This window comes from Cherax quadricarinatus, chromosome 17 (assembly GCF_038502225.1).
Source record: "Cherax quadricarinatus isolate ZL_2023a chromosome 17, ASM3850222v1, whole genome shotgun sequence".
Taxonomy (NCBI): Eukaryota; Metazoa; Arthropoda; class Malacostraca; order Decapoda; family Parastacidae; genus Cherax; species Cherax quadricarinatus.
Genome location: NC_091308.1, coordinates 13,798,171 through 13,816,163, shown reverse-complemented (window position 1 = coordinate 13,816,163; position 17,993 = coordinate 13,798,171). Strand labels below are relative to the sequence as shown.

General features: G+C 40.5%; 1 protein-coding gene across 3 annotated transcripts in view; it reads left to right on the top strand.

Annotated features, from left to right (window-relative positions):
• Nt5c (5' nucleotidase C) overlaps positions 1 to 17,993 on the top strand; it is a 141,751-nt gene that overhangs the window by 20,691 nt on the left and 103,067 nt on the right. For 2 of the 3 annotated variants that reach the window (XM_070085803.1, XM_070085805.1), the window contains exon 3: positions 6,335 to 6,556. The exons of the other annotated variant lie outside the window; for it this stretch is intronic. In XM_070085803.1, the coding sequence (XP_069941904.1) occupies positions 6,335 to 6,556 (222 nt within the window). The remainder of the gene's footprint in view (positions 1 to 6,334; positions 6,557 to 17,993) is intronic. 3 annotated transcript variants of the gene reach the window in all.

The window sequence follows — 17,993 nt, the reverse complement described above, 5'->3', positions numbered from 1 at the left end:
TGCAAGACACCCCAAAGTATGAAAAAAAAATTTTTTACCACATGAAATATTAATTTTAATACACACAAACTGAAAAAGGCATGCACAATTACATGACACTTACCTTTATTGAAGATCTGGTGATGATTGATGGGATGGGAGGAGGAGAGAGTCTTAGTGTTTAGAAGGGAAATCCCCTTCCATTAAGACTTGAGGTGTCAAGTCCTTTTCTGGGGTTACTTCCCTTCTTCTTTTAATGCCACTAGGACCAGCTTCAGAGTCACTGGACTTCTGTTGCACAACATATCTGTCCATAGTGGCCTGTACCTCTCGTTCCTTTATGACTTCCCTAAAGTGTTTCACAACATTGTCAGTGTAATAGTCACCAGCACGGCTTGCAATAGCTGTGTGAGGGTGATTTTCATCCATAAAGGTTTGCACTTTAAGCCACATTGCACAGATTTCCTTAATCTTTGTAGTAGGCAACTTCAATTTCTCTCTCCCCTCCTCTGAACCAGTTTCCTCAGGTCTGGCCTCTTGCTGTTGAAGTCGATCTAGCAGCTCATCAGTGGTTAGTTCTTCATTGTCCTCCTCCACCAACTCTTCCACATCATCCCCACTAACCTCCAACCCCAAGGACTTTCCCAATGCCACAATGGATTCCTCAACTGGCATACTCCTCTCAGGGTTAGCCTGAAACCCTTCAAAATCCCTTTGGTCTACACATTCTGGCCACAGTTTCTTCCAAGCAGAGTTCAAGGTCCTCTTAGTTACTCCCTCCCAAGCCTTACCTATAAGGTTTACACAATTGAGGATATTAAAGTGCTCTCTCCAAAACTCTCTTAGAGTCAATTGAGTTTCTGAGGTCACTACAAAGCACCTTTCAAACAGAGCTTTTGTGTACAGTTTTTTGAAGTTTGCAATAACCTGCTGGTCCATGGGCTGCAGGAGAGGAGAGGAGTGGTATTAGGAGGCAAAAACTTCACCTTAATGAAGCTCATGTCCCCATAAAGTCGCTCTGCCATGTCTGTAGGATGACCAGGGGCATTGTCTAACACCAGGAGGCACTTAAGGTCTAATTTCTTTTCAGTTAGGTAATCTTTCACATTGGGGGCAAATGCATGGTGTAACCAGTCATAGAAAAAGTCCCTAGTGACCCATGCCTTACTGTTTGCCCTCCACAGCACACACAAATTAGCCTTGAGGACATTGTTTTTCCTGAACACTCTGGGAGTTTCAGAGTGATACACCAATAAAGGCTTCACTTTGCAATCACCACTTGCATTGGCACACATCAACAGAGTAAGCCTGTCTTTCATAGGCTTATGTCCTGGGAGTGCCTTTTCCTCCTGAGTAATGTATGTCCTGTTTGGCATTTTCTTCCAAAACAGGCCTGTTTTGTCACAATTTAACATTTGTTCAGGTTTGAGTCCTTCACTGTCTATGTACTCCTTGAATTCCTGCACATATTTTTCAGCCGCTTTGTGGTCCGAACTGGCAGCCTCACCATGCTTTATCACACTATGTATGCCACTACGATTCTTAAATCTCTCAAACCAACCTTTGCTGACATTAAATTCACTCACATCATCACTAGTTGCAGGCATTTTTCTAATTAAATCGTCATGCAACTTCCTAGCCTTTTCACATATGATCGCTTGAGAGATGCTATCTCCTGCTATCTGTTTTTCGTTTATCCACACCAATAACAGTCTCTCAACATCTTCTATCACTTGCGATCTCTGTTTCGAAAACAAACTTGCACGTATAATTTGTTGAAGTCATTACAAGGGATTATGTATACCCCTGCAGAGGGTGGAAGCTTGTCCTGTCTATCACTGGTAATGTCCTTGATGGTCGTGGTTGTGGTTGGAATGAGGTATTGGAAAAGATGTTGGAAACATGTTTGGCAATGGAGATACATAGTCCTCCCCACCAACTCCATTGCCAAACACATTTCCAACATCTTTTCCAATACCTCATTCCAAGTATCTACCTCCACAACCACGACAATCAAGGACATTACCAGTGATAGACAGGACAAGCTTCCACCCTCTGCAGGGGTATACATAATCCCTTGTAATGGCTGCAACAAATTATACGTGGGCGAAACATCAAGAGACCTCCAAGCACGTATTTCAGAACACCAATACGCAAGCAGGTCTGACGGTACAAGGAATGCCTGTGTACAACACCGTATTTCACACAACCACTTGATAAACTACAGAAACTTAAGACTTATTGCCACAGAAGACAATACTCAATACCGAAGAATCCTGGAATCATTGCTTATTTCTGTATCCGACAACTTCAACAAGGATAGTGGCTTCTATAACATAGCTGAACCACTTGCGAAGAAACTTCTTCATCGCTATCCCACATAAGAGCATAGGAATGGAAGAACACTGCAGAAGGTCTGCTCACAAACTTATCCAATCTCCCTTCCAAGCTACCCAAGATTTTAGACTCTATAACCCCACTCGGTACATCATCAGATGCAGCATTCTCCACCTGACCTTAGCATTCTGAACCTGACTATAAATACTCGCATACCCCAGGTAGATCTGTTTGTGACTTGAAAAAGCCCACTGTGTGGGTGAAACATTGTCAATAAAGGATCACATTATACTGCTTATGTGTTTATATTTCCAAATATAAGTGTAAATATAAAAGGACCCCAATGGAAATACAGTGGACCCCCGCATAGCGACCTTAATCCGTGCAAGAGGGCTGGTTGTTATGCGAAATGTTCGGTATGCGAATGAATTTTCCCCATAAGAAATAATGGAAATCAAATTAATCCGTGCAAGACACCCAAAAGTATGAAAAAAAAAATTTTTTTACCACATGAAATGTTAATTTTAATACACACAAACTGAAAAAGGCATGCACAATTACATGACACTTACTTTTATTGAAGATCTGGTGATGATTGATGGGATGGGAGGAGGGGAGAGAGAGTGTTAGTGTTTAGAGGGGGAATCCCCTTCCATTAAGACTTGAGGTGTCGAGTCCTTTTCTGGGGTTACTTCCCTTCTTCTTTTAATGCCACTAGGACCAGCTTCAGAGTCACTGGACTTCTTTCGCACAACATATCTGTCCATAGTGGCCTGTACCTCTCGTTCCTTTATGACTTCCCTAAAGTGTTTCACAACATTGTCAGTGTACAGGTTGCCAACACGGCTTGCAATAGCTGTGTGAGGGTGATTTTCATCCATGAAGGTTTGCACTTCAAGCCACTTTGCACAGATTTCCTTAATCTTTGTAGTAGGCAACTTCTTCAATTTCTCTCTCCCCTCCTCTGAACCAGTTTCCTCAGGTCTGGCCTCTTGCTGTTGAAGTTGATCTATCAGCTCATCAGTGGTTAGTTCTTCATTGTCCTCCTCCACCAACTCTTCCACATCATCCCCACTAACCTCCAACCCTAAGGACTTTCCCAATGCCACAATGGATTCCTCAACTGGCATAATCCTCTCAGGGTTAGCCTCAAACCCTTCAAAATCCCTTTTGTCTACACATTCTGGCCACAGTTTCTTCCAAGCAGAGTTCAAGGTCTTCTTAGTCACTCCCTCCCAAGCCTTACCTATAAGGTTTACACAATTGAGGATATTAAAGTGATCTCTCCAAAAGTCTCTTAGAGTCAGTTGAGTTTCTGAGGTCACTACAAAGCACCTTTCAAACAGAGCTTTTGTGTACAGTTTTTTGAAGTTTGCAATAACCTGCTGGTCCATGGGCTGCAGGAGAGGAGTGGTATTAGGAGGCAAAAACTTCACCTTAATGAATTTCATGTCCCCATAAAGTCGCTCTGCCACGTCTGTAGGATGACCAGGGGCATTGTCTAACACCAGGAGGCACTTAAGTTCTAATTTCTTTTCAGTTAGGTAATCTTTCACATTGGGGGCAAATGCATGGTGTAACCAGTCATAGAAAAAGTCCCTAGTGACCCATGCCTTACTGTTTGCCCTCCACAGCACACACAAATTCTCCTTGAGGACATTCTTTTGCCTGAACGGTCTGGGAGTTTCAGAGTGATACACTAATAAACGCTTCACTTTGCAATCACCAGTAGCATTGGAACACATCAACAAAGTAAGCCTGTCTTTCATAGGCTTATGTCCTGGGAGTGCCTTTTCCTCCTGAGTAATGTAGGTCCTGCTTGGCATTTTCTTCCAAAACAGGCCTGTTTCATCACAATTAAACACTTGTTCAGGTTTCAGTCCTTCACTTTCTATGTACTCCTTGAATTCCTGCACATATTTTTCAGCTGCTTTGTGGTCCGAACTGGCAGCCTCACCATGCCTTATCACACTATGTATGCCACTACGCTTCTTAAATCTCTCAAACCAACCTTTGCTGGCCTTAAATTCACTCACATCACTAGTTGCAGGCATTTTTTTAATTAAATCCTCATGCAACTTCCTAGCCTTTTCGCTTATGATCGCTTGAGAGACGCTATCTCCTGCTATCTGTTTTTCATTTATCCACACAAATAAGAGTCTCTCAACATCTTCCATCACTCGCGATCTCTGTTTCGAAAACACAGTTAAACCTTTGGCAAGAACAGCTTCCTTGATTGCCTTTCTGTTGCCCACAATAGTAGAGATGGTTGATTTGGGTTTCTTGTACAACCTGACCAGGTCGGCGACACGCACTCCACTTTCATACTTATCAATGATCTCTTTCTTCATCTCTATTGGAATTCTCCCCCTTATTGCTGTAGGGTTGGAACTAGCTTTCTTGGGGCCCATGGTCACTTATTTTCCAGATAAAGCACCGAAAACACTGTAATAATACGAAATATTCTGATTGTATGCTTGGATGTTACCACGGAGGCTGGCTGGTAAACAATGCCACCGGCGGAACATATGAGGCTGGCTCAGGCCGCACATTGGACGCGTCTCGGACGAAGGGCGGTGAGCGGGTTTTTGGGCGGTATGCGAGGCAAAATTTTAGCGATCAAAGCGTCCGGTATGCGGATTGTATGGTATGTGATGCGTACGGTATGCGGGGGTCCACTGTAAGTCACTCTGACTTTTTTGGGTTATCCTAGGTACTCTATACATATGCTGCTATGTATGATAATCTATGTATGTAACTATTTGTGTATACCTGAATAAACTTACTTATTTATAAATTAAAATGTAAATTTCTTTCTTTCAACACACCGGCCGTATCCCACCGAGGCGGGGTGGCTCAAAAGGAAAAACGAGTTTTTCCTTTTACATTTAGTAATACATATACTGTATACAGGAGAATGGGTTACTAGCCCCTTGCTCCCGGCATTTTAGTCGCCTCTTACAACACGCATGGCTTACGGAGGAAGAATTCTGTTCCACTTCCCCATGGAGGTAAGGGGAAATAAATAAGAACAAGAACTAGAAAGAAAATAGAAGAAAACCCATAGGGGCGTGTATATATGCTTGTACATGTATGTGTAGTGTGACCTAAGTGTAAGTAGAAGTAGCAAGACGTACCTGAAATCTTGCATGTTTGAGACAAAAGACACCATCAATCCTGCCATCGTGTAAAACAATTACAGGCTTCCGTTTTACATTCACTTGGCAGGACGGTAGTACCTCCCTGGGCGGTTGCTGTCTACCAACCTAGAAAATGTAAATATTTCTTATTTATAAATTAAAATGTAAATATTTTTTATTTATAAATTACATACATTGTTTAAGTGTGAATAATGGTGGTGGCTTCTGCTGCAGCCTCCACCATCACTAATATGTACAGCTTCTCTCAGTGGCCCTTTAAAACCCAACAACACCACCACCACCTCCACTTACTACTCACGTACATTATGACATATTTTATTCATTCTAGACTATATATCATGTTTCTGTGTTATTAATATTGTTTATTATGTTATCTTAGATGAATTGTGATAGATAAATAAGCCGTAGAGATGATATTAGCGTCGTATTGAAGCATAATAAACTCGTCTTCCTCTCGCCTCCTACCTGTCTTCCATACACCAACAAGAGTCAATAAAGGTTAGTGTGATGTTAAGTGTTCATTTATTCATTTTGTTAGTGCTTTATATTTATTTGTCGTTGTTTTCTGTATGTATATCTATATTTAATCTTAAAAAAAAAAAAATATTTTTTGTTAATACTTTTGGGTGTCTGAAACAGATTAATTGGATTTTCATTACACGAATTTCTTATGGGAAAATTAATTCAGATGACGAAAAAATCGGTTAGACAAGCGCTCTGGAACGGATTAATGTCATTACCCAAGGATCCACTGTATTATTAAAAGTCTTTTAGTTTAGTCCTTCCTTCATGTTGTTTTGTAGATAATTAAAACATGGTTAATAAAAGTGTGACTTTTTTAATAATTTTTTTCCCAGTATCCTGAAGAAATAAAAAATCTGAAGTACAACCATGGCTTTGCTGTTCGAGGTCTTCACTATGACATTAAACAAGGTCTCCTGATGAAGTTGAACCAGTTTCAGCAGCTGCAGTTTGGATCCATATATCAAGGTCTAACTCCCCTTACCCAGGAGCAAGTCTTGAAAATATATGGTAGCCGGTCGCTGTCACTGCATTACATAGAGGGACACATGAGAGGAGTGAGTATCTCATTCAGAGTTTGCATTTAATATGTAAACCAGATTTATTTTGATTTATATAAATTGGCAATAATTTTTTTTTTTTTTTTGTGGATTTACCCGACCAAATTCTGAAGTTCTTTAAATAAAAAATATATTTAGTGTATTGTAGGCAGTAGGTTGGTAGATAGCAACCGCCCTGCCAAGTGAGTGTAAAACGGAAACCTGTAATTGTTTTACGTGATGGTAGGATCGTTGGTGTCTTTTTTCTGTCTCATAAACATGCAAGATTTCAGGTATGTCTTGCTACTTCTACTTACACTTAGGTCACACTACACATACATGTACAAGCATATACATATATACACACACCCCTCTGGGTTTTCTTCTATTTTTTTTCTAGTTCTTATTCATTTCCTCTTATGTCCATGGGGAAATGGAACAGAATTCTTCCTCCATAAGCCATGCGTGTTGTAAGAGGCGACTAAAATGCCGGGAGCAAGGGCCTAGTAACCCCTTCTCCTGTATAAATTACTAAATTTAAAAAGAGAAACTTTCTTTTTTCTTTTTGGGCCACCCTGCCTTGGTGGGATATGGCCGATTTGTTGAAAAAAAAAAAAAGTGTATATACTATAGGCACATACTGTTGTGTTTCACATAATGAAATACTTTTGAAAGTAATTTCAAATAAGGACCTGAAAACTTGGACATTTTTGCTTAGTGTTCAGTTTGGTATTAGAATAATGACCTCATTCAAGAAGGCAGCCGTTGTCAATAAATAGGGTGGTAATCTGATGGTACATGCAACTGTGAATATTTTTATACAACAGTCAGTATACTACATTTTCATACTGCAGTCAGTATACAGGAGGGCCCTGCTTATACAGCAGGTTAGGTTGCAGGCTACCACTATAAAGTGAAAAATCTCTCTAAAGCATAACATAGCCTTTTTTTTACTTTCAAATGCATATATTAAGTGAGCAATATAGCTAGGCTTAAAAAATGAGTGTACAGTTCACACATTACTTACCTTAGAATATTTTTCTCCATAGTTTATAGTGGTTTTACCTGGAGAAAGTTTCGGGGGTCAACGCCCCCGTCTCTCGGTCTGAGATCAGGCCTCATGGTGGATCAGGGTCTGATCAACCAGGCTGTTACTGCTGGCCACACGCAAACTGACTGGTTAGGTACTGACTTTAGGTGCCTGTCTAGTGATTTCTTGAAGACAGCCAAGGGTCTATTAGTAATCCCCCTTATGTATGCTAGGAGGCAGTTGAACACTCTTGGGCCCCAGACACTTATTGTGTTGTCTCTCAATGTACTCGTGGTGCCCCTGCTTTTCATCAGGGGAATATTACATCTCCTGCCGAGTCTTTTGTTTTTATAGTGAGTGATTCTCATGTGCAGGTATATTTATTGTAGAAAGTCTGAATAAATGTGGAATGGGCATAATTTAAAACTGCTGTATTAGCGAGATACTGTAAAATGAAGCACTGGAAGCGGGACCTTTTTGTACTACATTTTCATAACACAATCAGTATCTCAAACAGAAAATTATAAAATAACTGAATGTTTCCTCTGATTCCATAGTTGTGCTGTGGCAGAAGTCATTGTTAATAAGTGTTCCAAAATTGTAAACCAGGCTGAGATGAAAATTTCAATATGAAGTGTTTTTCTTATTGCCTTTGTGGCATGCAAAGAGTATGTAACCTTTATTTGGTGCATGTACACACCCTCATTAACCCTTTGACTGTTTCGGTCGTATATATACGTCTTAGGAGTCAGTGTGTTTGACGTATATATACTCAAAAAGTCTAGTGGCTTCAAATCAAGCAGGAGAAAGCTGGTAGGCCCACATGTGAGAGAATGAGTCTGTGGTCAGTGTGCACCATATAAAAAAAATCCTACAGCACGCAGTGCATAATGAGAAAAAAAAACTCCGACCATATTTTTGGATTAAAACGCCGACTTTGAGGTATATTTTCGTATAGTTTTTATGGTTATATTCTTGTTTTTGTAGTCACACTTGATAGAATGGAAAGCATATTATAGAAACAGAGGTGATTTTGATTGGTTTTACTATGAAAGGGACCTTGAAATGGAGCTCAAAGTAGAGGAAATGTTTGATTTTTGCCGATGTTCAAGAGTAAACAAATGATGTCATTGTCCAATAAATGCCCAACTAGCCATTCTGATATGTAGTCATGAATGGGTTGACATTATTTATACAATTATTACAATATTGCAGTAGTCTGCTGCATAACAGTAAATCTTCTGTTTTTTGTTTGAATAAAAATTCAAAATAGAAAGCAAGAGTAATATCAGAGGGGCCTGGAAACATGACTGATGAACAAAGAAAATGTTATTTTAGAGCCAGGAATGCCTGCAGTTTTCATTCTGGACCCTATTTTGAAATTGGCATATTTTTTAATTTGCATGAAATTGGCCAAATTGCTAATTTCTGACCACTTTATTGGGTAGTTGAAATTGGTAAATGGGCAGTTTCTTGTACTCAGTTGATAGAATCAATGGAGTTCTAAAGAAATAGTTATGAGTTTGGTTGACTGGAACAATGGAATTAGTTGAAAATAGGGCTCAAAGTGGGCGAAATCGGCCATTCGTAAATATCTCTGAGGTCACTAACTTCATGAGAGTGTAATTCCGTAGGTTTTCCATCAAATTTCGTACTTTTGGTGTCATTACCGTCGGGAAAGATTATCGTTTCATAAGAAAAAATAATTTTTTCTTTTTTTCAAATATTTTGCAACACCAGGAGACACCTGAGGATTTGGGGTTGCAACAGTCAAATGGTTAAAAGGCTACCTCCCCAACCAGCAAACCAGGTGCTGAGGGTCGGATGATGGGGCCTCGTCGTCAGATCAGTACCTAGGTTCAGCCAATGAGAAGGGGGGCCTGGCAATCGTGGAGGTGGCGTGGTCACCACTCACCTTTCCACCCTTGTTATTTCCATTCTAGAGGTGGTTGAACACAGTTGTCCATTCTGTCTTCAGGCTGTGTCTTTGCCTATTGATTCACCGTGTGGTACACATATATTTCCAACCGTATATAGCGTACATACTTGTAAATACTTTAATCACTCTTGGTGAAGGAAAATATAATTCAAAGTCATTCAGCTGTGTTTGCGCTGCTCCATGCTCCCATTTACTCCCAGGATAACAGGCCTTGTTGTTTCTGGGTTGTAATATGGGTAGCTTGTCCAGGAGCTGGAGCTGGACTTAGAGCAGGAGTTGAGCCTAGAGTTGAAGCTGAAGCAGGAACATCATACAGCTTGTTGTCTGGCATTGCGTCAGCTTTGCCAAAGCTTTACAAAACTTTGCGTGTCAGCTTTGCATTTTTCTTTCTTTATGGTCGGCCTGCTATTGTGTGATCGTTGACACCTTGCTATTTTGGCATGTCAATTGTGCTCGCTTTGCTATGGTCAATCTTGCTGTTGTGTGAATATTTTGCAGTTGGTTTTGCTATTGCTATTGTATGTGCATACTCTGCATTCGTGTAAGCCTTGCTAGCATGAATCTGCAGTTGTACTGTGCTTAGCAGCTTGACCATGTTGTAAGCAGCGGGTTGGGGATTAAATGCCACCTTTAAGAGTCTGACGATTAGTGACTGAGTTTACTCTAATAAACCTGCATAAGTTCTCTCTACAGCTTTGTTGGCGTATTGCTTGATCTATTGGCATTGATCATCAAAGAACTCTGTGGCACAAATTCGTAATAAGCTTCGCAGTAAATTAAATACAGAAGCAGACATGGCGCAGTAGATTGACGTGTCCCCAGCTACAGGAGCTATTAATAGATCTCCACTTAGGTTTCTGCAGAATGGTCGAGACACACCTGAGCAAAACTAGCAGCCTGGTGAAGCAAGAGGTGTGTCGAGTTTGTCTCAGGGTGAGTGCTTCATTGGTGTGGCATGCAAAGAGTACGTAACCTTTATTCGGCGCATGTACACGCCCTCATTAAAAGGCTACCTCCCCAACCAGCAAACCGGGTGCTAAGGGTCGGATGATGGGGCCCCATTGTCAGATCAGTACTTAGGTTCAGCCAATGAGAAGGTGGGTCTGGCAATTGTGGAGGTGGCGTCGTCATCACTTGCCTTTCCACCCTTGTCATTTCCATTCTAGAGCTGGTTGAACACTGTTGTCCATTCTGTCTCCAGGCTGTGTCTTTGCCTATATTGTACATACTTGTAAATACTTATAATCACACTTGGTGAAGGAAAATATAATTCAGTCATTCAGCTGCATTTGTTCTGCTCCTTGCTTCCCTTTACACCCAGGATAACAGGCCTTATTGTTCCTGGGTTGTAATAGCCTTTTTTTTTTTTTTCTTCTTTTTTCTTTTTTGCTGTTTTATTGTCTCGGTAGTAGTTAATTGCAACTTGTAATTGCAAAGAAAAAAACCTTACCAGAAGGAAATTAATGGCAGAGGGTTACTTATCACCTGGGAGAGGAGGATTGGAGAGAATCAGGGAAGAAATGGGAGAGAAATTAGCTTTTCTCTCCCATACATAATTATTCAAATTCAAATTCAAAGTTTATTCTCTATAAAGATTACAATGTTGAATTTACAGAATTTGGTTGTTGTGTGGTTTACATGTAGTTAAATAATGATTACAGAGTGTACCACTAGAACGCCTAGCATGGCTAGGCATTTCGGGCAGACTTAGTTTAATTCTTTATTTTAAAATATTACAAATTATGAGGTAAGTTGGTATTATGGCTAAGTGACTAAATACTGGTTTGTGAGTTTAGCAATGTGAATGCTTTTGTTTTGGCACAGTACATAGTTTCAGTATTGGAGTATCATAGGATTCATTATTTTAAGATTGAGATAAATATTTCTGTTTATGGTCAAATGGGTGAGTGAGTGTAAGTGTGAACCACCAGGTGGTATTCGTGTAGTTAGTTGATGGGGTTTATCAGGGAGATAAGATGTTCTCTAATGGTAGTTTTGAAGGTGATGAATGTGTCTGCAGTTCTAGAGTTCTCAGGTAGGGTGTTCCAGATTTTAGGGCCTTTGACATACATTGAATTTTTGTAAAGGTTTAGTCGGACATGGGGAATGTCGTAGAGATGTTTGTGTCTGGTGTTATGCCTGTGGGTTCTGTCACAACTATCAAGAAAGCATTTTAGGTCAAGGTTGATATTGGAGTTCAAGGTCCTGTAGATGTAGATTGCACAGTAGTAAGTGTGGATGTACTGAACAGGGAGTAAGTTTAGATCTATGAAGAGTGGGGGGGTGTGTTGCCAGGGATGGGATTTAGTGATTATTCTTACTGCAGCTTTTTGTTGGGTTATTATTGGCTTTAGGTGTGTTGCTGCAGTTGATCCCCAAGCACAAATAGCATAGGTGAGGTATGGATAAATAAGTGAGTGGTATAGTGTGAGAAGGGCATTTTGCGGCACGTAGTATCGTATCTTGGAGAGGATCCCAACTGTTTTGGATACTTTTTTGGTTATGTGTTGGATATGGGTGCTGAAATTCAGGTTGTCGTCAAGGTATAGGCCTAGGAATTTGCCCTCATTATGTCTGGTAATTAGAGTGTTGTCGATCTTAATGTTAATTTGTGCATCTCCTGCTCTGCTACCAAACATAATATAGTAGGTTTTGTCAGTGTTAAGCGTAAGTTTATTGGCTGTCATCCAAGTCGATATTTTGATCAGCTCCTCGTTAACAATGGTGTTGAGGGTGGCAAGATTAGGGTGAGAAATGACATAAGTCGTGTCGTCAGCAAAGAGAATGGGTTTCAGGTGTTGGGATACGTTTGGAAGATCATTGATGTATATGAGGAAGAGCAGGGGACCAAGGACACTTCCCTGCGGAACTCCAGTATCAAGTGGCCGTGTTGTTGATGCTGTGTCTTTAATGGTAACATACTGATACCTATTAGTAAGGTAAGATTTGAAATAAGCAAGCGCATGGCCTCTTATACCGTAATGGTCAAGTTTTTGGAGTAGGATGTCGTGGTCTACTGTGTCAAAAGCTTTTCTTAGGTCAATAAAAATTCCTAGTGGATATTTCTTATTTTCCAATGCTGTGTAAAGCAGATCTAGCATTTTTATGATTGCATCATTAGTGCTTTTATTTTTCCTAAATCCAAATTGGCAGGGGTTGAGTATGTTTTGTGCTGTTATAAATGAATGTAGTCTCCTGTGCATGAGTTTCTCAAAGATTTTGGATAGCAATGGTAAGTTTGATATTGGCCTATAGTTGTTTAAGTCTGTAGGGTCACCACCTTTATGTATTGGTGTAACCCTTGCCATCTTGAGTAGTTTCGGGAAGGTGCTAGTTTCTAGTGACTTGTTAAAAAGTAATGAAATAGCATGCGAAAGGATATGGGCCGCTCGCTTGTACAGTAATGGTGGGACATTAGACAGATTCCCTGAGTTGTTTTTAAGTGACTTTATAATCTCGGTGACTTCCGAGGGTTCAATTGTTGCAAGATAGAAGGAATTTGGGAAATTCCCATCTAGGTAGTCCCCGGCATGGGCATTAGTATGTGGGATTTTATTGGCGAGATTAGATCCTATGGTTGAGAAGAAGTCGTTTATCTTGTTAGCTGTGTCAGTGGGATGTAGTGGTGTTTCATTAGGTCTAGTTAGGACAATATTCTTGGTTTTTTTCAGTTTGTGGGTCCCTAGAATCTATTATGACTATTCTTCCCCCCCCTCCCCTGCCCTGCAAAACAAAAAATAACAATGATTCACATGGCACTGGCCAACCCTAGGAGAGTGTCGTGTCCCACACCCCAACCACCACTACTGCTTGCCTCCCCTCACACACACACACACACACACACACACACACACACACACACACACACACACACACACACACACACACACACACACACACACACACACACACACACACACACACACACACACACACACACTCACACTCACACTCACTCACACTCACACACTCACTCACTCACTCACTCATCCACTACCAGTCGCACAGATCCAGCAACTGCCACTAGACTATGTCTGGGATTGGCATGAAGAAGCAAGTTTTGTGCCAAATTAATATCAGTTTGGTGAATTGTACCATGAACAATGATCTTCATTTCTTTGAACTGTATTTGGATGAACCATTAATGAAAATGATTGTTCTAGTGTACAGTGGCAAACACACGTGTGTCAGCATGGTCATGAGTTCACAAGTGGAAAGACAGCTGTGGTTGAGATATACCTCTGCCACAATTATGCTTATGTATGTGTGGTATCAGCATTCAGTGTTCTCATCTCAATCAACAGATTTATCCTCTTTCTGCATATGCTTCACTTTTCAGATGAGTAACCCCCAACAGGAACATGTTATACAAGATTAAGAATGTTTTAATGTACGTACCTGAAAAATAAGTTCTTAAAGTTCTTTATCATTCCAAAAATTTCTTACTGATGAATCTCTCATCCTTTTCAAAAGCAGAGTGTCATTCAAGCAATATATACCAAGCATGAGAAAATGCTTTGGTATCAAACTGTGTGACAGTGAAAGTTGTTTGGTAAACCATACCCCCGGCCAGGATTGAACCCGCGGTCATAGTCTCAATCCCGGCCGGGGGTATGGTTTGTTTGCAATCGTGTCATTACGATTTCTTGAGTCAAGTTAAAGTTGTTTGGTATTAGCTTGGATTTTATACACAGAAAAGAACCTTAGAAGATATTGGGAACTTACCAGGAATCTCGGGTGATGTGAGGAAATTGATAGAACTATATCTTCAAAAGGGGCATACATTATATGCTGATAACTGGTACACAGACCCTTTACTCTGGCTTTTTGCATGTGATCATGAAAAACTTGTGGCACAGTGCATGGAACTCAAAACACATGCCAAAATTCAACAGAGGCATTAGTGGTGGTTAAATGCAGGTGTTTTGTGCCAGTGACATCATGGCATTGCAGTGGCATGACAGACATGATGTGATTTTGCTGACATCCATCCACCAGAATGAAATGAAACAAACAAACAAGAAAGGTTAACAGAAAAATAATAATAATATCTTTATTTCTACAGGTACAGGGTGTGTAAAGGTAGAAAGCTGAAAGTGAACATAGATAAGAGTAAGGTGATGAGGGTATCAAATGATTTAGATAAAGAAAAATTGGATATCACATTGGAGAAAAGGAGTATGGAAGAAGTGAATGTTTTCAGATATTTGGGAGTTGATGTGTCAGCAGATAAGTTTATGGCGGACGAGGTTAACCACAGAATTGATGAGGGAAAAAAGGTGAGTGGTGCGTTGAGGTGTATGTGGAGACAAAAAAACGTTATCAGTGGAGGCAAAGAAGGGAATGTGTGAAAGCATAGTGGTACCATCACTCTTTTATGGGTGTGAAGCTTGGGTTGTAAACGCTGCAACGAGGAGGCGGTTGGAGGCAGTGGAGATATCCTGTCTAAGGGCAGTGTGTGGTATAAATATTATGCAGAGAATTCATAGTGTGTGAATTAGGAGAATGTGTGGAGTTAATAAAAGTATTAGTCAGAAGGCTGAAGAGGGGTTGTTGAGGCGGTTTGGTCATTTAGAGAGAATGGATCAAAGTAGAATGACATGGAGTGTGTATAAATCTGTAGGGGAGGGAGGGCGGGTTAGGGGTCATCCTCGAAAAGGTTGGAGGGAAGGGGCAAAGGAAGTTTTGTGGGCAAGGGGCTTGGACTTCCAGCAAGCGTGCATGAGCATGTTAGATAGGAGTGAATGGAGACGAATGGTTTTTGGGACCTGACGAGCTGTTGGAGTGTGAGCAGGATAATATTTAGTGAAGGGATTCAGGAAAACCGGTCATTTTTACATAGCCAGACTTGAGTTCTGGAAATGGGAAGTACAATGCCTGCATTTTAAAGGAGGGGATATTGGCAGTGTGGAGGGATGTGTAATAGGATGGTATATACACCTACCATCCGACTTACAACCGAGTTTGGTTCCGAGAAACCGGTCGTAAGTCGAAATGGTCGTAAGTCGAACTTTACCACAGAATATCAACAAAACATTTTTGTAATGACTTTATTTTATTGTTTTATTTTGGTATTTCATGTTTTACTTTACTTTTTATGCTGTTAGTACTGTATTTTATACTGTAAGGTTTAGGATAAACACTGTGTACAACACAAATAGTTGTTTATTTCCCAGAAATTTGGCATAAAAGACACAGTCGTAAGTCGAGCAGGTCGTAAGTCGGATGGTAGGTGTATATAATTGGGGCCCTGATATTATATTCTATATAGAGTTTATTATATTATTTCAGGTCACTTTTTATATTGTATCTTTGTACAGTGGACCCTCGACCAGCGATGTTAATCCGTTCCTGAGAGCTCATCGTTAATCGAGTTAATTTTCCCCATAAGAAATAATGGAAATCAAATTAATCCGTTCCTGACACCCCAAAGTATTGAAAAAAAAAATTTTACCACATGAAATATTAATTTTAATACACACAAACTGAAGAAGACATGCACAATTACTACTATACTAAGAATAGAATACATGACACTTACCTTTATTGAACATCTGGTGATGATTGATGGGATGGGAGGAGGGGAGAGTGTGGATCTTAGTGTTTAGAAGGGAAATCCCCTTCCATTAGGACTTGAGGTAGCAACTCTTTTTCCGGGGTTACTTCCCTTGTTCTTTTAATGCCACTAGGACCAGCTTGAGAGTCACTGGACTTCTGTCGCACAACATATCTGTCCATAGAGGCCTGTACCTCCCGTTCCTTTATGACATTTCTAAAATGTTTCACAACATTGTCAGTGTACAGGTTGCCAACACGGCTTGCAGTAGCTGTGTCAGGGTGATTTTCATCCATAAAGGTTTGCACTTTAAGCCACATTGCACAGATTTCCTTAATCTTAGAAGTAGGCAACTTCTTCAATTTCTCTATCCCCTCCTCCAAAGCAGTTTCCTCAGGTCTGGCCTCATGCTGATGAAGATGATCTAGCAGCTCATCAGTGGTTAGTTCTTCATTGTCCTCTTCCACCAACTCTTCCACATCCTCCCCACTAACCTCCAACCCCAATGACTTCCCCAGTGCCACAATGGATTCCTCAACTGGCATAGGATTCTCAGGGTTAGCCTCAAACCCTTCAAAATCCATTTTGTCTACACATTCTGGCCACAGTTTTTTCCAAGCAGAGTTCAAGGTCCTCTTAGTCACTTCCTCCCAAGCCTTACCTATAATGTTTACACAATTGAGGATGGTAAAGTGATCCTTCCAAAACTCTCTTAGAGTCGGTTGAGTTTCTGAGGTCACTACAAAGCACCTTTCAAACATAGCTTTTGTGTACAGTTTCTTGAAGTTGGAAATGACCTGCTGGTCCATGGGTTGCAGGAGAGGAGTGGTATTAGGAGGCAAAAACTTGACCTTAATGAAGCTCATTTCCGCAGAAAGTCGCTCTGCCACGTCTGAAGGATGACCAGGAGCATTGTCTAATACCAGGAGGCACTTCAGGTCTAATTTCTTTTCAGTTAGGTAATTTTTCACAGTGGGGGCAAATGCATGGTGTAACCAGTCATAGAAAAAGTCCCTAGTGACCCATGCCTTACTGTTTGCCCTCCACAGCACACACAAATTAGCCTTGAGGACATTGTTTTTCCTGCAATCACTACAAAGGCTGTGATAATATGAAATGTTCCAATTGTATGTTTGGAAGCGACCGCTGTGGCTGGCTGACTTGTAAACACTGGCACCCATGGGACGAGTGAGGCGCGCTCAGGCCAAAGTGGACGCGTCTCGAACGGAACGAATAGCATTGGTCGGGTTTTTTAGCGCTAGTCGAGGCAAAATTTTTGCGATAAAATGTATCGCTAGTCAGATTTATCGTTAATTGATGCCATCGTTGGTCGAGGGTCCACTGTATATGCTTGTAAACTGTTGTATCTAGCCCACATTTGTTTTAGAAAAGTGTTAAAGCCTGAAAGTGCAAGGAAAATGCGGGAAAAAAAATATACGTACAGTGGACCCTCGACCAACGGCTTTAATCTGTTCCAGAGAGCTAGCCTTTAGTTGAATTAGCCGTTAGTCAAATTAATTTTTCCCATAAGAAATAATGGAAATCCAATTAATCCATTCCAGACAGCCAAAAAGTATTAAAAAAAATATTTTTTTTCTACATATACATTTCCCTACACAGAAAACAATGAGACATGCCCAGTACATATATAAATAAATACTAAAATGACACTTACCTTTATTGTGGAGTATTGTTGAGTAATGAGACACTGTTTTTCTTGAACACTCTAGGATTTTCAGTGATACATGAGTAAAGGTTTCAATTTGCAATCCCCACTAGCATTACAACAAAACATGAGAGCTAGCTTGTCTTTCATAGGCTTGTGTCCTGGGAGTACCTTTTCCTCCTGAGTAATGAGTAATGTAGGTCCTGTTTGGCATTTTCTTCCAGAACAGGGCTATTTCATCACAATTGAACACTTGTTGGGGTT